The sequence below is a fragment of the Scardinius erythrophthalmus genome (assembly GCF_964197995.2).
Source record: "Scardinius erythrophthalmus genome assembly, chromosome: 24".
NCBI classification, from domain to species: domain Eukaryota; kingdom Metazoa; phylum Chordata; class Actinopteri; order Cypriniformes; family Leuciscidae; genus Scardinius; species Scardinius erythrophthalmus.
The window spans coordinates 18,959,040-18,981,060 of NC_138244.1; the positions used below are offsets into that span (position 1 = coordinate 18,959,040).

Sequence of the window (22,021 nt, forward strand, 5' to 3'; positions counted from 1 at the left end):
AATGCAGGACGTGAACTAACATAATGGGTTCTGCTTGTTAAAACCGCATGATTACAAAACCAGACCTAATGATTAAACATAATCTAATTCTTGAGGATGCAGTTAAACCTGATGCAACATGTGCTGTTGGTAATGGTGTTGCATGATAATGTCAAGGTGACGTTTTAGGGAGTATCATGTTTTGACTGCAGCTGTTTCATACTGTAAATAAACTATATGAGCTGAGAGCTGGACAAATGCAGGGTCATGCTTGACTATTGCAGCATGTCTTCACAAATTGTATACTCAAAGAATCCACTGAGTGTGAATAAATATGGTTGCCTAGATCAGAAGAAAAAATGTGTATGTGAAAATGTATTCATGCATATCCACATAAGCTCCTGGCAAGGTGAGCTGGTCCTTAAAACACCGATATCGTGAAAGGTCAGAGGTAAGTCATTCAAAATTAATGAATAATTCAGAATTCATTGGTGCAGAAAGAACATGTGGGTTACACCGGTCGTTGATAATACAAAGCGATATGTTAAGTGACTGGACCTGTTGTTAATAAACACGATACAATGATCTACAGTTCACTAAACTACCTGTAGGCTGTGTTATGTGACATATTTATTAATATTTGTCCGCAACTGTCCAAGTAGCAGCTGCTAAACAGTTCATTTGAGCTTCGTTGTTGTTGCTGACAGCTCTAAGGCTGGGCCTGCTGTCTGAAAAGAATTCGCACATCTGATTGGCCAACGTCATAGCCACAACTGATATATGAGCCAATCAGCCGTTGGTTTTCAAAGCCTCTACAGTTTTCAAATTAAAAGATCTTTTACGGCTCATGGACGTTTAATATATTTTTCCTTACCTGTTCATTCAAACCAAAGACGGGACTTTGTTCAAACTTATCAAAACAAAAAAGTGGAGAACAGTAGCTTATTTTTTATGAAAAGGGTAATATCCGGTCGAAAAGAAATTGTGAAGAAATTCACATGCAGGCAGACAGACTTGTGAAATTTATATAACTAAAAGAAAGTTAAAATGTTTAAGCATTTGTCTTTAGATTATTTATTTTTTAAGATTATTTATTTTTTAAAAATAATATAAAGTATTCAAAAAAATCTATTTGATTACAGTATATTTTTGTTAAAAAAAAGTCATGGACTTTTATTCTGTAAAATAGAGCGGTAGTCAGTCTTTCAAGTCGCTTTTGTAGAGTTCAAACGTGAACTCTTTGCTGTTTTCTTCCTATAAACTATTTTATCGTTTTTTTATTATTCGTAAAACAGTCATGTCTCGGTTACTGTGTTTATCCCGGGGTCTCATATGCACAAAATGTAAATGCAGTGCTCAGAAATCCGAGCCCTTTGTGTCTCTGTTGACACCCAGAGTGAAGTTCAGAGATCAGCTGATGAAGAGATTCATTTCGACACCTAGAAGACCTGTCATCCCGTCCTCCAGCAACCGACACACGGCCTTATGGCTGTTCGGCATCGGGACGGGCTTTGTTCTGGCTCTGGGCCTGAAATATCGTGACTCTGCCTCTGAACACTGTGAATGTAACGCACAGAAGACTGTCTCACAGTACACCTGTGCTATAGAGACCAGCAGAGACCTTCTGCGGCGGATAAAGGTACAGGTATCACGACCAGACTTCTTTTACTACTGATGACATGTCTTTTATTTCATCATAGTTTTTTTTAGTTGGTTGTATATATATATATATATATATATATATATATATATATATATATATATATATATATATACACATATACAATCTTCAATTATATGTATATTTGTGTGTGTGTGCACAAACTATAATATTTACAAACTTTTATGCTAGATTAATAATAATAATTATTAATTAATCATTTGCAATGAATCAATTTGTCAGCATTAATAAAAACAGATTAATATTTTTACATTTACATATTATAAATATAAAAAAAACATTTAAATATTTGAATTCTCAATCTTTATTTAATCAGTTTATTCAAATGTTCAATATGTTTATTATTAAATATGTTATTAAATACTATTTTATTGATAAAATATATATATATATAATATGATTATATATTTTCTGTTTATTACTATGGATATACACTCACCTAAAGGATTATTAGGAACACCTGTTCAATTTCTCATTAATGCAATTATCTAATCAACCAATCACATGGCAGTTGCTTCAGTGCATTTAGGGGTGTGGTCCTGGTCAAGACAATCTCCTGAACTCCAAACTGAATGTCAGAATGGGAAAGAAATGTGATTTAAGCAATTCTGAGCGTGGCATGGTTGTTGGTGCCAGACGGGCCGGTCTGAGTATTTCACAATCTGCTCAGTTACTGGGATTTTCACGCACAACCATTTCTAGGGTTTACAAAGAATGGAGTGAAAAGGGAAAAACATCCAGTATGCGGCAGTCCTGTGGGCGAAAATCCCTTGTTGATGCTAGAGGTCAGAGGAGAATGGGCCGACTGATTCAAGCTGATAGAAGAGCAACTTTGACTGAAATAACCACTGGTTACAACCGAGGTATGCAGCAAAGCATTTGTGAAGCCACAACACGCACAACCTTGAGGCGGATGGGCTACAACAGCAGAAGACCCCACCGGGTACCACTCATCTCCACTACAAATAGGAAAAAGAGGCTACAATTTGCACGAGCTCACCAAAATTGGACAGTTGAAGACTGGAAAAATGTTGCCTGGTCTGATGAGTCTCGATTTCTGTTGAGACATTCAGATGGTAGAGTCAGAATTTGGCGTAAACAGAATGAGAACATGGATCCATCATGCCTTGTTACCACTGTGCAGGCTGGTGGTGGTGGTGTAATGGTGTGGGGGTTGTTTTATTGGCACACTTTAGGCCCCTTAGTGCCAATTGGGCATCGTTTAAATGCCACGGCCTACCTGAGCATTGTTTCTGACTATGTCCATCCCTTTATGACCACCATGTACCCATCCTCTGATGGCTACTTCCAGCAGGATAATGCACCATGTCACAAAGCTCGAATCATTTCAAATTGGTTTCTTGAACATGACAATGAGTTCACTGTACTAAAATGGCCCCCACAGTCACCAGATCTCAACCCAATAGAGCATCTTTGGGATGTGTTGGGACGGGAGCTTCGTGCCCTGGATGTGCATCCCACAAATCTCCATCAACTGCAAGATGCTATCCTATCAATATGGGCCAACATTTCTAAAGAATGCTTTCAGCACCTTGTTGAATCAATGCCACGTAGAATTAAGGCAGTTCTGAAGGCGAAAGGGGGTCAAACACAGTATTAGTATGGTGTTCCTAATAATCCTTTAGGTGAGTGTATGTATAATGTATTAAAAATATTCATTTGAAGTCATATAATATTCTTTTGAATCTATCTAAATACGTATTTTTGCTATTATTGCAAATGATAATAGCAAATGAAGTTTTTATGTTTTACCTCGTAATTTTTAATCAAATCTGTCAATATAACTCCATCTTCTGGTCAAAGACAGACATCTCTAGCTTAACGTATGCCAGACGTCTTCAATCATTTATCCCGCATAAACAATAACAAAAAAATGAGTTAATTAAGATGTCACAATGTATTTATTTAATAATTTTATCTATATTTATTAATTATATATTTTAATGAATGTTTCATATATTAAACATTTTAAAAGTGATTTATATATATATATATTAATATTAATTTCAAAATGTTAAAGTTGATAGTGCGTAGTCCTGTTTTATATGCAAATCTGAGCTATTGGTGTTCTTTTATTCAATTGTATTTTATTTTTATTTATTTTTATACATTTTTGTGTCCTGTTTTATATATATATATATATATATATATATATATATATATATATATATATATATATATATAGTGAAAATTCAATAAACATAATTATATATATAAAAAAAAAGGTTTATAGTGCAGAATGGTGTAATTTTTCAGGATGAAGTTGGCGCTCCTGGGATGGTTATCGGAGTCTCGGTGGACGGCAGCCATGTTTGGTGTGAAGGTAGGAAGTCTTTCACTGCTCATTAAGGTCTGTTCCTGAACAGGCTCATGGGTAATCTGCACCACTGTGGGATTTACAGAAACATGCATAATGGCTGTGCATGCTTAAAATGAAAATGCACATCACATACACATGCAAACAAGTTTACCAAGGAGTGTTTTAGTGGTTCTGAAAGTGAACCCTAGCTGTGCTTGTTCTCTCTGAGGCGTTGGCTATGCGGATCTGGAGAACAGAGTGCCTTGTGGTCCGGAAACGGTGATGAGAATCGCCAGCATCAGTAAACCTCTGACTGCAGCGGCCGTCGCCAGACTCTGGGAGGAGGGCAAGATCGACCTCGATGCCCCTGTCCAAAAATACGTCCCTGAGTTCCCACACAAGCAATTCGAAGGAGAGAATGTGAGCACATCCATTTAAAAAAGAGGTTTTTAATTACATTTATTTATTTAAAATATGTGTGCTCGACTATATACTGTATACTACGGAAGAGGATTAGGGCCAGGCAATAATAAAAAAAATAAAACCATCTCGAGATTAAAGTCATTATAATGCGAGATTAAACTCGTTAAATTTCGAGAAAAAAAGTCGAAACACAATCTTGAGAATAAACTCATTAAATATTGAGAATAAAGTCGTGTTTCGAGAAAAAACTCGTTAAATTTCGAGAAAAAAAGTCGAAATACAATCTTGAGAATAAACTCATTAAATATTGAGAATAAAGTCGTTGTGTTTCGAGAAAAAACTCGTTAAATTTCCAGAAAAAAGTCGAAATACAATCTTGAGAATAAACTCATTACATTTCGAGAATAAAGTCGTTGTGTTTCGAGAAAAAACTCGTTAAATTTCGAGAAAAAAGTCGAAGAATTGTGAGAATAAACTCGTTAAATGTCGAGAATAAAGTCGTTGTGTTTCGAGAAAAAAAGTCGAAATGAAATGTAACGTTAGAGAATAACGCATTTGATCAGTGTTCATTGCATAACCTGATAGAGGACATGACAGAGTTAGATCACTTAGACAATCTATATTTTTGACTTTCTTTCAGTAACAAAGAATAGAACATTAGGTCTAGGTCGGCTAGGTGTTTTTAGAAGAAAAAATCAGTCCAATTTGCGCGATGTACTCGCTTTTGTCCAACATGAAATTCATGGAGGTTTCGTGGTTTCCCAGGATACCATAAGACGCATTATTAAACTTGTTGATCCTCAAGGTGTGGAATTTCGACGAAGGAGACGCTTGAGAAGACGCCACTTGCGCTGGCCCAAATACACTCTGGCATATGGAAAGCTATGATAAACTAAAACCGTACAGCATTGCCATTAATGGCTGTATAGATGGTTACAGTCGTTACATTCTGTGGATGGAGGCGTACACAAACAACAACGATTAATAATGTGTCTTATGGTATCCTGGGAAACCACGAAACCTTGATGAGGTTGATATCAGTAGGCTATGCAATGAACACTGATCGAATGCGTTATTCTCTACATTTCATTTCGACTTTTTTTCTCGAAACACAACGACTTTATTCTCGAAATTCAATGAGTTTATTCTCAAGATTGTATTTCGACTTTTTTTCTCGAAATTTAACGAGTTTTTTTCTCGCAACACAACGACTTTATTCTCGATGTTTAATGAGTTTATTCTCGAGATTGTATTTCGACTTTTTTTCTCGAAATTTAACGAGTTTTTTCTCGCAACACAACGACTTTATTCTCGATATTTAATGAGTTTATTCTCAAGATTTTATTTCGACTTTTTTTCTCGAAATTTAACGAGTTTAATCTCGCATTATAATTACTTTAATCTCGAGATGGTTTTATTTTTTTATTATTGCCTGGCCCTAATCCTCCTCCGTAGTATACAGTGAGTATATAATAATTGATTAATAATGAATTTGGTTTGGCTTCGCATTCTTCCGTTTGTCCTTAAACCAGGTCACAATAACCCCTCGGATGCTCCTGTCCCACTTGAGTGGCATCCGTCATTATGAAAAAGATGGGCAAAAAGTGAGAGAGGACAAGGAGAAAGCAAAGCGCCTTCTGAAGCCCCCGGAGAAGAAAGAAGAGAAGGGCTCGGCTGAAAACAAAGAGAAGCCGAAAGCGGAGGACGGCGGCGCCAAGAGCAAAAAGAAGAAAAAGGAGTTTGAGCAGGAGGAGTACTACCTCAAAGTCAACTTTGAGAATGTCATCCAGGCTTTGGACTTATTCAAAGACGATCCTCTGATTTTTAAACCCGGTATGTTTTCATTCCACTCAGAACAATGCGATGTCTCCTGAAATGCCTGAAGATCTGATTTTAGATGATGATAGGGTTATTTTTAGAGCATCTTGCCTTCTTTTTAAAGGAATAGCTTACCGTCTCAGGTCATTCCAAACCTGACTGAGCACATTCAAAATATCTTTGGTGGACTTGACTACATTTACACGCACACTCATAATGCGATTGTAATGAGATTTTAGGCAATTCTTCGATCAAATTGATGTGATTAAGCACATCATTGCAGTAAAATATGTGGTGCATGAAGATTTTAAAGTGCTCATATTGTTATTTTAAAGGTTCCTAATGTTGTTTTAAAGGTCTATTAGAACAGGTTTACATGCATCTTAGGTCAAAGAACATTTATTATTATAATTTTCTCATAATATACATTGCATCGTCAGCTCTTTTTTCAGTCTCTGAAATAGTTCAATAAAGGATTCACTCTCTCTAAACCCCTCCCTTCTGAGAGCCTACTCTGCTCTGATTGGTCGGATGGCTCAGTCTATTGTGATTGGTCTACTCTGCTCTGATTGGTCGGATGGACCAGTCTGTTGTGATTGGTCTACTCTGCTCTGATTGGTCAGATGGCCCAGTCTGTTGTGATTGGTCTACTCTGCTCTGATTGGTCAGATGGCCCAGTCTGTTGTGATTGTTCTACTCTGCTCTGATTGGTCAGATGGCCCAGTCTGTTGTGATTGGTCTACTCTGCTCTGATTGGTCAGATGGCCCAGTCTGTTGTGATTGGTCTACTCTGCTCTGATTGGTCAGATGGCCCAGTCTATTGTGATTGGTCTACTCTGCTCTGATTGGTCAGATGGACCAGTCTTTTGTGATTGGTCTACTCTGCTCTGATTGGTCAGATGGCCCAGTCTGTTGTGATTGGTCTACTCTGCTCTGATTGGTCAGATGGCCCAGTCTGTTGTGATTGGTCTACTCTGCTCTGATTGGTCGGATGGCCCAGTCTATTGTGATTGGTCTACTCTGCTCTGATTGGTCAGATGGACCAGTCTGTTGTGATTGGTCTACTCTGCTCTGATTGGTCAGATGGCCCAGTCTGTTGTGATTGGTCTACTCTGCTCTGATTGGTCGGATGGCCCAGTCTGTTGTGATTGTTCTACTCTGCTCTGATTGGTCAGATGGCCCAGTCTGTTGTGATTGGTCTACTCTGCTCTGATTGGTCAGATGGCCCAGTCTATTGTGATTGGTCTACTCTGCTCTGATTGGTCAGATGGCCCAGTCTGTTGTGATTGGTCTACTCTGCTCTGATTGGTCAAATGGCCCAGTCTGTTGTGATTGGTCTACTCTGCTTTGATTGGTCAGATGGCCCAGTCTATTGTGATTGGTCTACTCTGCTCTGATTGGTCAGATGGCCCAGTCTATTGTTATTGGTCTACTCTGCTCTGATTGGTCAGATGGCCCAGTCTGTTGTGATTGGTCTACTCTGCTCTGATTGGTCAGATGGCCCAGTCTGTTGTGATTGGTCGGATGGCCCAGTCTGTTGTGATTGTTCTACTCTGCTCTGATTGGTCAGATGGCCCAGTCTGTTGTGATTGGTCTACTCTGCTCTGATTGGTCAGATGGCCCAGTCTATTGTGATTGGTCTACTCTGCTCTGATTGGTCAGATGGCCCAGTCTGTTGTGATTGGTCTACTCTGCTCTGATTGGTCAGATGGCCCAGTCTGTTGTGATTGGTCTACTCTGCTCTGATTGGTCAGATGGCCCAGTCTATTGTGATTGGTCTACTCTGCTCTGATTGGTCAGATGGCCCAGTCTATTGTTATTGGTCTACTCTGCTCTGATTGGTCAGATGGCCCAGTCTGTTGTGATTGGTCTACTCTGCTCTGATTGGTCAGATGGCCCAGTCTGTTGTGATTGGTCTACTCTGCTCTGATTGGTCAGATGGCCCAGTCTGTTGTGATTGGTCCACTGCTTACAGCGCATGTTGGAAACGAAACTCCCATTATCTGAATTTCAGATCCAGATCTTCCTCAGCACTTTATACACAGTGATACGAACAGTAACGATGATGTCGGTTTTATCTTATCTATTCAAGACTGGAATTCCACACTGGAATTACTGACGACTCGTTCAGGCGGTTCAAAATCAGTTCTTTCTTTTGGGAGACAATAGGTTTTATTTATCTGCACTTTGAGTTTTGAAACTATGCGGATTTTTTACATTCACAAACAGCCGTATAACACTACATCACATTACTCGTGCACTTGTAGTCAATGTTGACTTCAGTTGTTGTAATTTGACCTTATTCTACCTCACACGACCTCTGTAGGTTCTACATTCCTGTATTCCACGCATGCTTTCACTCTGCTGAGCGCCGTGGTGGAGAGAGCCGCAGGGCAGCGCTTCCTCGACCACATGATGAAGATGTTTCGTGAGCTGGGCATGCTCAACACCGTACCAGACGAAAACGACCCCATCATATACAACCGCTCGAGGTAAAAGACATTACAATTCAAACACATGTGAATCTGCAGCTGTCAGGTGGTACAGTCTCTCAGAAAATTCTGAGTTTACAAGTTGTAATCACGGGTTCTACGAGGACATGAACGTTTTTTACGAGTCAGTATCTCGTAATTACAGTAACTCCGACATGGCGTAAACGCACCTTTACTTAAAGTCCCCCTGTGGTGAAAATCAAGCTTTTAATGTTGTTTATATGTTTATGTGTTGTTTTTAATATGCTTTTAAGACAAACCATGTACAACTTCATAAGTCAACACCATTGCTGAGTATTTTCTGCTTAAAACTGCAGTGAACCAAAGACGGTCTCAAAAACACGGTTTGAAATCACTGGTGTGTCTGACGTCACAAACTACCTTGTAACCAATCAGGCTGTGTGAGTGAATCTCTGAGCTGGCGTGAGTAAGGCGTGAGTGAGTGAGGAGGCGGGGCTAATTTGCATATTCATAGAACCACGTATACTAAATGAAGCAAGGGTGTTGAGTTACATTCAAGCTATTTTAAGGCATGAAGAAGGAAAAAACGTTTAAATGTGTCATTTTGATGATCGAAGATGAGTTTTAAGGACTAAAATTTTTGACTACAGAGGGACTTGCTGTCAAGAAAAAAAAGTCGAAAACGATGTTGATATTAATGAAATTAATATTTTGTTCGCCAAATCACGCCCATTAAAAATAGTTTTTGGTATTTAAAAATCTTTTTTTGTTATTAAAAAATCTTTTTTGGTAAATAAAATATAAATTTTAGATGAAAAAAATGAAATTTAAGGCCGTAAAATGTCATGTGGTGCGACTTTCCAAAAATGTAATTATATTTATGAATTAATAATCCATTATAATTGTAATTAAAAATTACGTTTTACCTTTTATTTTACCTTTATATTTAAATATGTTTTTAAATCTTTTTTGAGAATGCGTATTCAAGGTGTAAGGAAAATATGTTGTTACTTTTTAATTGATGGTTACACCACATGAGATTTTTAGAGTTATTATTATTAGTCAAAATCATTATTCAGATTTCATATGATAGCACCATGGATTTCAAACCAGATTTCTAAAGAATTTTTCCTCTTATCACTCACTGACCTGTATCACGTTCTCCCCTGTTTTCTGCAGATTCTACCACTTCAACAAAAAGCGCCGTGTTGTAAACTGTCCCTATGTGGACAATTCGTACAAATGGGCTGGAGGTGGATTTCTGTCCACTGTGAGCGACCTTCTGGTCTTCGGTAACGCTCTGCTCTACAGCTATCAGATGGCCGAAGCGAAGAACACAGACGGGCTGCTTCCTGGCTTCTTCAGACCCCACACAGCCAAAGCCATATGGGCACCGGTGGACAAAACAGAGGCATCGTGGGACAAAGATGGACTGTACGCCCAGGGCTGGCTGGTCGTGGAGAAACAGCAGAAATACGGGCAGTGCCGCAGCCGCAGGCATTACGTCTCGCACACAGGGGGCGCTGTGGGGGCTAGTAGCGTCCTGCTGGTGTTGCCCAGAGAGCAGCTCACCAATCAGAAGCTGCGTCCTCCACAGGGGGTGGTGGTGACCATCATCACTAACATGCAGTCAGTGGGGCTCAATACCACCGCGCTCAAGATTGCACAAACATTTGACAAGGCCAGGGACGGAGAAATCACGTCTACTTGACACACACACACACACACACACACACACACACACAGCACTGGTCCTTTTTTAGCCGTTTTGGTGAACATCTGAATGCTGAGGTGTGTCCATGCCTCGGTTTTAAGTGAACAGTTGTGCCGAGCGATCATTTTGATAGCTTTTATACATGTGATTGAATAAAAAAGTATTATGGAAACTTTGATGACGGCCTCTTTTTCACATTCGGCATGTCATGCTCACAATCTGGTGATTTATCACAATTACTTAAGGGTAGTTGGGATGACAAGCAGTAGAGATTTCATGACCTCATATTTATTTTCAGTCTACATGGAATATTCGTTCTTTTAAAAATTCATTTGGAAGAAGTGAAGTGCATTTTGAAGTCAAAACCTGGTTAACATGGTGCGAAACATTGATCGATTACTGTGCCCAAAAACATTTTACTTTACACATTTATTCACATTTTAACAAATAAAACATTTTATCTGTTATCCTAAAGGAATTCAATAATAAAATAAATTTCTATAATCATTTGAAAACAATCATAAAGGATCATAGAAGGAATTTTGTTCAGGATTCAAGCATGGAACAAAAACTAGCCTAGATTTTTAACTAGTATGATTACTTGTAGGTATTTGTTAATCCAACAGTATCTTGTTTGATCAGAATCTTACTGATTCCAAAAGACTACTACTAATAATAATTATTTATTTGTATAGATAGATAGATATGAAACGTCATGCTCACTGATCTCCACTAGATGGAAGCACTGTCATCAGTTCAGTTTATTTACAGTTTAGTCTCACATTATTTAAATTTTATTTGCACACAAAACATTAATGGTGAACATTTTTGACTTTATAAAATTATTCTCTCAAGTCTTGGCAATCGGCCCCTATTAAACAATAAAGAAAGTAAGACATATTTTTCTTATACATAGTTTAGTAGCCTACTATATTCTTTTTGGCAGAGTTTATCATTATAATCAACTTAATTATTTCCTGGATTTTGTATCACCATAGTCCCTAAAGGTATTTTTTTACCTTAATTTTAATTATTATTAAAAAAATTATTCACATTTTTTTGCCTTTTTTAAAGTGCGAAAACATTTTCCCCCATTTTGTGTCCTTGAATTCTGCTGTTGTTATTACTTTTGTTGTTTTTATTTTGTAGTAGTTGATATTTTTGTTGTTGTTATTAAGGTTTTTTTTTTTTTTTTTTTTTTTTAAACAACACCCGATGGCCAAAAACTGTTCTTAAAACACGAGCGCGAAGGCGCGCGCGCATCACAAATGACGCCATCGCGGAGTGGGCGATAGCGCGAGACCCCATTTCGCTTGGCGGTGTGCACGACACGTTTCCACACGGCTCCGGTTCGAAGATGCAGGACACCCAGTTTGCGCGTCTAAATTAGTTGCTTATATTTACAAAATGAGCCTACAAGAGCATAATAAGCCTTTTTCATAAACATAAATGTCCATGTTTAATAAAAAGGTTCACGAAACTAAATGAAAATGTTTAGTGAAATTAGAAAATAGTTAAGAGATCGTTTAATAATATCTTTCTCATTCTCATATCCATATATTTTGTTCTAATGTCACTGGATTCTTTTGCAGTGTGGTATTGGTGGTGTACTAAAATAAACATCATCACGTGCAAATATACACTCCATTATCGGAAATGTAAAAAAAGAAGGATTTTTTTTTTTCTTCCACTCACTTGGGCCCCACATTGGATAATCGGGCCCTGGGTGCCCCCCCATTGGCTGGTGTCCCAGGGCACTCGCCCAATCCCGTCTATGGATAATCCGGCCCTGCCTAAACCCTAAACCTAACTAATTTCAGCTCCACCCATTAGGTCCCCAGAGGTTGAGCTGGACTTAATTTGTCTCTATGTCCCACGTCCAATTCACCACAGCCAGGGAAGGGCTTGTCCCATCTCCCTCCCGGACTCGCGTCAGCAACCCACGAGAAGCTGAAGTGGACCCCATCCGACACCCACCTAGCGAAGCCTTCATTATTGATCTTCACTACTGTGACTGTGAGAGATATAAAGCAGCGTCTCGCTGTAGTAAGAGTGTTTCACCTGGTCAAAGGTGCTGAGGGAGTGAGGGGCCACACCACCTGACGCCGTGGGTCATTCCCATAGATATGGTGTGGAGTGACACGTCCCACCACCACCACCACCCAGAACCGTCCAAAACAGCTAACGTTATCCCGTGAGAAAGCACAACACAAAGACCCTCCATCACCCTCTGAGCAAACTCTTCTTGGTCTTCTGGTGATCTTCTATTGTCTTCACTGCAGATATGAAGCAGTCTCTCGCTTCAGAACGGGTGATTCATGGGGCACTGTGGTGAGTGGAGGTATCCATATTAAAGGATTAGTTCACTTTCAAAAACATTTTTGCTGATAATTTACTCACCCCGATGTCATCCAAGATATCCATATCTTTCTTTCTTCAGTCGAAAAGAAATTAAGGTTTTTGAGGAAAACATTCCAGGATTTTTCTACACAGAATGGACTTCAATTGCAACCAAATATACCTATGTTCAAAGAAGTTTCAAATGTCCGTCTCAATACAGCTTCAAAGTCTCTACAAGATCCCGGTCGAGAAATAAGGGTCTTGTCTAGCGAAACGATCAGTCATTTTCTAAATATATATATATATATATATATATATACACTCACCTAAAGGATTATTAGGAACACCATACTAATACTGTGTTTGACCCCCTTTCACCTTCAGAACTGCCTTAATTCTACGTGGCATTGATTCAACAAGGTGCTGAAAGCATTCTTTAGAAATGTTGGCTCATATTGATAGGATAGCATCTTGCAGTTGATGGAGATTTGTGGGATGCACATCCAGGGCACGAAGCTCCCGTTCCACCACATCCCAAAGATGCTCTATTGAGTTGAGATCTGGTGACTGTGGGGGCCATTTTAGTACAGTGAACTCACTGTCATGTTCAAGAAACCAATTTGAAATGATTCGAGCTTTGTGACATTATCCTGTGCATTATCCTGCTGGAAGTAGCCATCAGAGGATGGGTACATGGTGGTCATAAAGGGATGGACATAGTCAGAAACAATGCTCAGGTAGGCCGTGGCATTTAAACGATGCCCAATTGGCACTAAGGGGCCTAAAGTGTGCCAAGAAAACATCCCCCACACCATTACACCACCACCACCAGCCTGCACAGTGGTAACAAGGCATGATGGATCCATGTTCTCATTCTGTTTACGCCAAATTCTGACTCTACCATCTGAATGTCTCAACAGAAATCGAGACTCATCAGACCAGGCAACATTTTTCCAGTCTTCAACTGTCCAATTTTGGTGAGCTCGTGCAAATTGTAGCCTCTTTTTCCTATTTGTAGTGGAGATGAGTGGTACCCGGTGGGGTCTTCTGCTGTTGTAGCCCATCCACCTCAAGGTTGTGCGTGTTGTGGCTTCACAAATGCTTTGCTGCATACCTCGGTTGTAACGAGTGGTTATTTCAGTCAAAGTTGCTCTTCTATCAGCTTGAATCAGTCGGCCCATTCTCCTCTGACCTCTAGCATCAACAAGGCATTTTTGCCCACAGGACTGCCGCATACTGGATGTTTTTCCCTTTTCACTCCATTCTTTGTAAACCCTAGAAATGGTTGTGCATGAAAATCCCAGTAACTGAGCAGATTGTGAAATACTCAGACCGGCCCATCTGGCACCAACAACCATGCCACGCTCAAAATTGCTTAAATCACCTTTCTTTCCCATTCTGACATTCAGTTTGGAGTTCAGGAGATTGTCTTGACCAGGACCACACCCCTAAATGCATTGGAGCAACTGCCATGTGATTGGTTGATTAGATAATTGCATTAATGAGAAATTGAACAGGTGTTCCTAATAATCCTTTAGGTGAGTGTATATAAAAATATTCTGACACGACTAGACAACTTTTAACAGCTGTAAAACAAAACTGTTTTTCAAATGTACTATTATTTTTATTTGACGTTTATCTATCTGTTACAGTCAGATTAATTAGTGGGACAAGAAAGTGCTGGTAAATATCCCAGTTCATTTTCATCCATCTGGTTTATTCATTACTACATCTGACTGGAATCACATTGCATTATGGGATACATTACCCATTGTACTGTGTTGTATACTGCACATTTTTGCACATACAGTAGAACTTCAATACAGAAAACTTGCATACTCTGCACAGTGTACATATTCTAGAAATAAATGAGTAGCATAGGCTATAATATGAAAATTGTTTCTTTCAATTTCTTTGAATATGCTCCCATTACATTTTATAAAATGATTCTGTACAGTGATGTGCATTAATGATTGAGCTTCCTGTTGTTATTTAAAGTTAATACATTTCAACAGCATGATGGAATTACAGTAATCCAGTAGAATTTAAAGAGACAGTTCTCCCAAAAATGTAAATTCTGTCATTATTTACTCCCCCTCAAGTTGTTCTAAACCTGTATGAATTTCTTTCTTCTGCTGAACACAAAAGATGATATTTTGAATAATATGGATAACCAAACAGTTGACGGGCCCCATTGACTTCCACAGGATTTTTTCCCAATATGAAAGTCCATGGGGCCCAACAACTGGTTACTGACATTCTTCAGAATATATTATTTTGTGTTCAGCAGAAGAAAGAAATTCATACAGGGTTGGAACAACCTGAGGGTGAGTAAATGATGATAGAATTTTCATTTTCGGGAGAACTATCCCTTTAAGTGACAAAATTAAAAGGAATAATATATTATTTAAAACAAAAACAGCACATTGTAAAAAATAATATATGTACATGCCACATGTGACTGGTATATTAAATAATATCAAGTCATCTATATCTAATTAAAATGACAAATCTACACTTATGGATGCTGCTTTTGAAATGTATTGCTTTCCATTGAACAGCTGACATGGTAACAGTTTGTTTCAAGAATTTGCATCCTTTTGTTACGTATTTAAATATGTTTTTAAATGACAGAACTATTTACAAAATGTAAAAACATAAGAAAAAGTATTTTGTGTGCAATTTGACACATTTTCACATTGAGTTCAAGACTTCCACAGGGGAGTGATGTTACAAGGTTGGTTTGCAACATCAAAGCCAATGTCGAGTTCACATGCATCAAAAGTCAATTCACACTGTTTGAGAGATCGCACTTGATTTGCCTCTCTCATATCCCTCAGATGTTGGTTGGTTCTGTATATTTTTCTTAATTCTGGGAATAAATGGAAAGACAACTGTTACTACTTGCAGGTTTTTAGGGGTTAAAAATAGCTCTTGCCCATAACATGGAAGCTTGTTTCCACCATGAAATAAAAAGCTAAAAAGCTTATTTTCCTCTCAGAATTGTGAGTTTAAAGGAGAACTCCGGTCAATTTTAACATTGAGCTAATTTTTTGTACATTTGGAGTGCTGTCAATACAGAGAACAACGACAAAAATCGGTGTTGCCTACACCGAGTTATTCTATTTTTAAAATGTGCACCCTATTGACTTCAATAGGGCAAGTAGTAAGCCTGCTTTTTAGCCTCTTAACATCCTTTAAGTGTCATTACAAGTGCACAGAAAATGTGAGTGATTCCTTCCGAGTGAACACGGGTGAATCTGACTGCAGTAGATGTTAGAGATATTATTAAATCCTGTGTTCACATTACAGCCCTTAATTCCATGTTCGTGGACAAATGTGGGCACAGAGGTCTCAGGTGTGATCCAATTTTTTATTTATTATAAATGTTATATCACTGTCTTCGATAAAATTTAATCTATCAATTTATGGTGGTTTTTTTTATTTTGGGGGTATTTTTGAATTTATTTACCTCTAAAAGTACCATATTTTCTATGTAAATTATGCTTATTTTTATGTTATATTTAATATTTCTTTAACTACATTAAAAATATCATTCCACTAAGTTCAGAGTGCTAAAATCTAAAGATGAAGTGACTTTGGTGGCACCTGGTGTCTTATATTGGTATTAAATTTACAGAAAAACAATAATATCAATAGCCACTAGATGGCTATAGTACTCAATGGCTGCATATAGGTGAACTAAATGAACCACTGTATAAAACGAATTTGACCTCATAAGTTTTTGACTATCACAAGTTAAAATTGTAATTTAAAAAAATATATATCTGTGTTAGGTGAGACTATACAAAGATGCCAACATATGCTTAGATAAATATGACCATGCTATAAGGAAAAGACAAAGTAGTAGATCATTTATAATTTATTTCAAACAAAAAACATCAAATTTCACTAACTAATTGGTACCAAACGGGTAAGAATATACATAACAATAACTAAATAATTGATAGCTAAGAATAAACGGGTAAGAACAAACAAACAGGTAAGAACAAACAATAATAGTTATTTACATTATTTACATGCACTTGTGGCAGCAGGTAATTGTAACCGAATGTTCTTTGCAGATATATTCTCTGCATTTTCCACATACAGTGCTTGGATCATACCAAAAAACATGGTCAGACATTGGCTCAATCAATTCTTTGTTTTTGTATGTGTGAGTGAGTTTTTATTTGAAAAAAAAAAAAAAAAGCTCAGCTGTCATAGGCTCATTGAAAGCATTGTTTGTGCTTGTTTGTGCTTGTGTGTGTGTGCTGTGTGTGTGTATGAGTGTGAGTTTTTCCCATTCATTCCTATGGGTGCCCATTTTTGTCCACGAACACAAGATTAAGGAGTTTTTTTTTTCACCCCCTTAACATTGTAGAATCAAGTCATTTTTTTTTGTGTGTGTGTTCAGGTGGCAAACTTAGGAAAAGTAGCCAAGTCTTGTACCGCTCAGATCAAGGGAAGTATTTTTAAAAAATAAAACAAAATTATTTTGCCCACATTTGTCCCCAACATGGGATGAAGGTTAAAAATGAAGTTAATTCAGCCAGCGCTCATACCTCTGTTTACATCCTGTTTTCGGTGGAAGGCCATAGTAATCGATTGTCGAGTTCACGCGCATAGGTTTAGTGCCTATGATCACGCGCGTGAACTCGACAATCGATTACTATGGCCTTCCACCGAAAACAGGATGTAAACAGAGGTATGAGCGCTGGCTGAATTAACTTCATTTTTATTAATATCTCTAACATCTACTGCAGTCAGATTCACCCGTGTTCACTCGGAAGGAATCACTCACATTTTCTGTGCACTTGTAATGACACATCAAGGATGTTAAGAGGCTAAAAAGCAGGCTTACTACTTGCCCCATTGAAGTCAATAGGGTGCAAATTTTAAAAATAGAATAACTCGGTGTAGGCAACACCGATTTTTGTCGTTGTTCTCTGTATTGACAGCACTCCAAATGTACAAAAAAATGAGCTCAATGTTAAAATTGACCGGAGTTCTCCTTTAAAGCTCTCAACAACTCGCAATTGTGAGATATAAACTTGCAATTCGGAGAAAAAAGTAGCAATATCTCTTTTTTTCCGTGACGGAAACAAGCATTCCATAAGTAGGCTATACAAGTTGGCAGATTCGACAGCATTTAAAAAGTTGATTACCACAAAAAAAAAAAAAAAAAATCGACTTGCCCTTCGTTGAGGTTATGATGAGTACCATATCATCTTTACGGTTGTTTTAAGCTTTATGTCGAATGGCAACGAAGCGATATACAATTAAATAACTTTATAAAAGGTTTGTTGTTTTCCACACTAAAATGTTATCTATTTTTTCCAAACACGCATATTGTAAGTGAGTATTTTAAAGTACAAATCGGCACATTCACTTCCATTGTAACTGTCACGGGTGCTGAATCGTTCACTCAACCGATTCATTCAAACAAAACAAACGGTTCTGCAGTGGCTTCGTTTGGAACAACTTTAGTTGGCGACGCAAAAACAGCTGAAGCAACTGACAACATTGTCAAAAATGTAAGTTATTCAATATTGACTTATTGTTAAGAAAACTGCTGTTTAAAAGCAAGAAATATCGGACTCGCAATCTCTTAGTTTTTCCGAATATGAGCCCTCCTCTAGCGGCGTGCTCGTGTGATACTCGACTTCCATTGTAAATTGTTGCTAATCAGTCGAGGGATGAGAAACAGTTTTCTGTGGTAATCTAACATGATTATATGTTGTCTTTATCATGTTGATCAAATTTGTACTGAATCCGAAACCAGTGTGAAATGCGCACGTGACTCACTTGTAGATGTAATAGATGACCACCACAAGCACCGCTAAGACGAGCAGGACCATGATGACCACAGCAGCGATCAGGCCCTTCTCTTCACTGCTGTGTGAGAAACTGAACAGCTGATACTGCTCACATCTGCTGCCCTCATAGTTCGCACTGCAGCTACACGACAGGGAAAGGGTTTCAAGCCAAACAAGGTATGCTAAACGATAAGTCATCAAATAAAACAATAGATATTCTGTTCGCGAGGACACTCACACACAGGTGGGCGTAGACACAGAAGGTATTTTAAAGCATGTTCCTCCATTCATGCAAAAGTTGGCTTCGGACCCAGTGCAAGGGTCACCGTGTTCTGTAATAAGAGGAAATACAAAGGAAACAAAAACTAAATAAATAGATGAATCATGTATCAAGCTTTTCCCCACAGAGCAGTTTTTATTTTGTTTTGCATTTATTTGCATTTCATGAATTCCACATCATGGAAACACATCATGTGTGACGTGCACATGATAATGTATTTTATATCTATAATGTTTACCTTAATTTAGATGTGTATTGTTATTAATTACCTGCCATCATGGGAAATACTAAATAGATCTTCTTGTATGGGAGCTTTAACAGCAGTCTCTTATAATCACCTGAGAACAAAGGAAATGTTATGATCAGATTACATTACATTTTTGCATTTATTACAGTGGCCACATTAATTATATTGGTTGCTTTCAAAGATGTCAACTTTCCTACAGAATATAAATGCTGTTTGTAAGGGATGATGTTCGTAGTTATTAATTTGTCAACAAAAATCTAGATAAGGTTGAGTAAATAATATTTATTACTATTAAAACAGGAATATTAAAGGTATAATCTCCACTTTTTGAAAAGTTTGATTGATTCACCAGAATGATTGACAATTAGGAGGACCAATAGTTTAGGTTACCCACCAGGAAGTAAAACATCCTCTGCTATACCTTTAAATAATATTAATTTAAAATTGTATAGTATTTAATTTATATATATATATATGTGTATATATATATTTATTTTAGTGTGTTTGTGTGTGTGCGCATGTCTGTGTGTATGTATAAATATATATATGCATAGCATACGTGTGTGTGCACTCATATATACATACATATACTGTATAATGTACTGTACACACCCATATATAAACACAAACTTTTAATGTTAGATGTGATTAATCGTGATCAATAGATTTGACAGCTCTAATATTCATATTTACTACAATTAATTATATTAAGTATAACAATATTGTTAACACCTAGTTGAGTGTATAGAGGCTATGTGCAACTTCCGTATTCTGTAAAACAGATCGCGTCGCTTCCGGTTCAGGTCTTTTGTACGTGCTTTGTGAAAAAATGAGCTGTTTTACTCAAAATAACTTAAAAGGAGCGAGCAAAGATGAGCATAAACCAATGTCCCTAAAGTTAATATCACATCTCGTCTAAAGTTTCAGAAGAGATCTCAACTGTGGGCGGTTGCAGAAACTGCTTAGGCTAGCCTTAAAACTTAGGCATCTGTTTTTTAAGTAAGACTACTCCTTACTTTTTTTAAAAAGCGAGTTACATAAGAAAGTCGATTGGTCTAATTTGAATCAGAAAAGTAAGACTGATTATTATCTCTTGTGAAACTGCTAGTTGGCCAAACTTGTTCTTAAGACTTAAGAAGTTTATGCAACTTGCCCATGGCAGGATCTCAAACTGCGCTCAGATTTACCAAGATCCAAAGACTAGAGTCAAACATCAAAAATGTCAAATTGAACTCAAATCATTTCTAATCAAATTCACATTGTTGAAATAGCTCTGCACTCATACGGTTTTGGTTTCTCCCAAGAAATTTGAGGATAAACTTCTAAGACAAAGTTGATATTTCAATGAAACCTTACTGAGAGCTCCATTAAGTCTTATCTGAGCAATACAAATTTTCAACAAAACACCTATCTCAGTCAGGACTCGCCTGTTTACAAGGCTTCAGTTTTATAAAACTGCGCAAATCCTAATGACATTAGACTTACCTTCCAGGTGAAATGCAGTGCAGGTGAGTCACCTTGTCTTCCTCAAATAAGTTGTGAGCTAAACGTCAGCGTGCGACTCAGTCACATAAGAACGGTGGGCGGATCCTTTAGCGCAGAAATGTCGTGATTGCTGTTTGTCCACATTTGTGAATGAAACGATTCTCCTTGTGCGTCGGTGGAGCGTAATGATGAGAGTTCATTTATTGGGAATTACCTGCTGTTGCATCACAAACTTCTAAGACAAAAGACATTAAAGGCACATTTATAACTGAACTAAGGCCTGGCTAATCCTGGCTTAATCTAAGCCTTGTTTGTGAAACCAGGCCTAAAACTGTCTGGGAAGTAGAAGCCGCTCTGAATGCATTGCCACATTTATTCCACTTTGAAAGGGTTTAAACATCTAAGATTGGGTCATGAAGTGATTATGGACTGTAAAGCTTTAGGTTTCTTCAGATATGTATTTATAGAAACTGTGTGGGGTGTTACTGTTATTTTAAGTTCATTTAGAAGGTGTGGTCCAGTACTCTCAGTGAGACTGTTTTGCTCTCTCTCTCTGTGTGTGTGTGTGTAGACCGGATGGGTTTGGTGTCAGACTCTGGTATGCCAGGTATGCTAATGGGGAAGTTTTGTGCGCTGCAGGTATGTGTGGAATCGTGGGAACTGTGCAGACTATAATCGGATTGTTTACATTCCTCGTTTAAAGGGCACACAAGGGACGTCATGTTGTGTCATCAAAAACCGTTAGGACGGCATCGTTTTGAGGTGTAACAAGGCCAAATTACTACAACTTTAAGTAATGACAAGCTTAAAAAATGTGTTTTTTTTTTTGTTTTTTTTTGCAGTGCAATAAAATGAATTTAAAAAATATAATAAAGTTTGCCATAGAAACAGCAATTTAAGATTGAAAGAGATAGGCCGTGATGTCTTCGTCTTAGTAAGATTTTTATCTAAAGAAATAAATATTTTTATCGAGCAAAATATTGTGTTACATTGATCAAAAGTGACAGTAAAGGCATTTATAATGTTAGAAATTTCTATTTCAAATAAATACTGTTCTTTTCAACTTTCGGTTGATCCAAGAATCATGGAAAGTTTGGTTTACACAACCATTAACAGCACTGTTTTCAACATGGATAATTATTAAAAATGTTTCTTGAGCAGCAAATCATCATATTAGGATCATGTGACACTGAAGACTGGAATAATGATGCTGAAAAGCCAGCTTTACTATCATAGGAATAAAGAATGTAAAATTGTATAAATAAAAAATATTAAAATAGTTATTTTATTTGTAATATTTCACAATATTTTGATCAAAATCTTTTATGCTTGGTGAGCATAAAAGACGTATATAACTTGAATATAAGTAAATTATTATAGGCTATTTTCAGGTTTACACATACTATGAATATGACAGTATAGAGGTATGAAATTATTAAAGTAGTTTTATCGCACCATAAAT

The 22,021-nt window shown here is 37.5% G+C and overlaps 2 protein-coding genes across 3 annotated transcripts; one reads left to right on the forward strand and one right to left on the reverse strand.

Moving 5' to 3' along the window:
• The first annotated feature begins 1,117 nt into the window (after nucleotides 1–1,117).
• Nucleotides 1,118–10,564, forward strand: lactb (lactamase, beta). Of its 2 annotated transcripts, none has more exons than XM_081356467.1 (6): nucleotides 1,118–1,624; nucleotides 3,938–4,004; nucleotides 4,210–4,400; nucleotides 5,936–6,236; nucleotides 8,548–8,713; nucleotides 9,854–10,564. In XM_081356467.1, exons 1-6 carry the CDS (start codon nucleotides 1,277–1,279, stop codon nucleotides 10,383–10,385), a joined length of 1,605 nt encoding a protein of 534 aa, XP_081212593.1. In that variant the 5' UTR covers nucleotides 1,118–1,276; the 3' UTR covers nucleotides 10,386–10,564. The 2 variants fall into 2 exon arrangements, with proteins under 2 accessions (XP_081212593.1, XP_081212594.1); XM_081356468.1 differs by having other exon boundaries at nucleotides 1,144–1,618.
• Nucleotides 10,565–14,432: 3,868 nt separating this feature from the next.
• On the reverse strand, nucleotides 14,433–20,610 carry nrg4 (neuregulin 4). The gene is made up of 5 exons (XM_081356487.1): nucleotides 20,560–20,610; nucleotides 19,097–19,165; nucleotides 18,786–18,879; nucleotides 18,537–18,689; nucleotides 14,433–15,600 (listed from the first exon to the last, which is right to left on the reverse strand). The coding sequence occupies exons 2-5, from the start codon at nucleotides 19,104–19,106 to the stop codon at nucleotides 15,519–15,521; spliced, it is 339 nt and encodes a 112-aa protein (XP_081212613.1). The 5' UTR covers nucleotides 19,107–19,165; nucleotides 20,560–20,610; the 3' UTR covers nucleotides 14,433–15,518.
• Between the last annotated feature and the right edge of the window lie 1,411 nt (nucleotides 20,611–22,021).

What these genes read in the sequence shown, in the direction of transcription:
- nrg4 (XM_081356487.1), bottom strand. An exon ending in GTGTCTACGCCCACCTGTGT is followed by an intron (nt 18,690 to 18,785) that starts GTGAGTGTCCTC and finishes CCTGTCGTGTAG; the next exon opens with CTGCAGTGCGAACTATGAGG. An exon ending in GTCATCTATTACATCTACAA is followed by an intron (nt 15,601 to 18,536) that starts GTGAGTCACGTG and finishes ATTTATTCCCAG; the next exon opens with AATTAAGAAAAATATACAGA.
- lactb (XM_081356467.1), top strand. Translation starts at nt 1,277, where the DNA reads ATGTCTCGGTTACTGTGTTTATCCCGGGGTCTCATATGCACAAAATGT. An exon ending in TGCGGCGGATAAAGGTACAG is followed by an intron (nt 1,625 to 3,937) that starts GTATCACGACCA and finishes GTAATTTTTCAG; the next exon opens with GATGAAGTTGGCGCTCCTGG. An exon ending in AGCAATTCGAAGGAGAGAAT is followed by an intron (nt 4,401 to 5,935) that starts GTGAGCACATCC and finishes TCCTTAAACCAG; the next exon opens with GTCACAATAACCCCTCGGAT.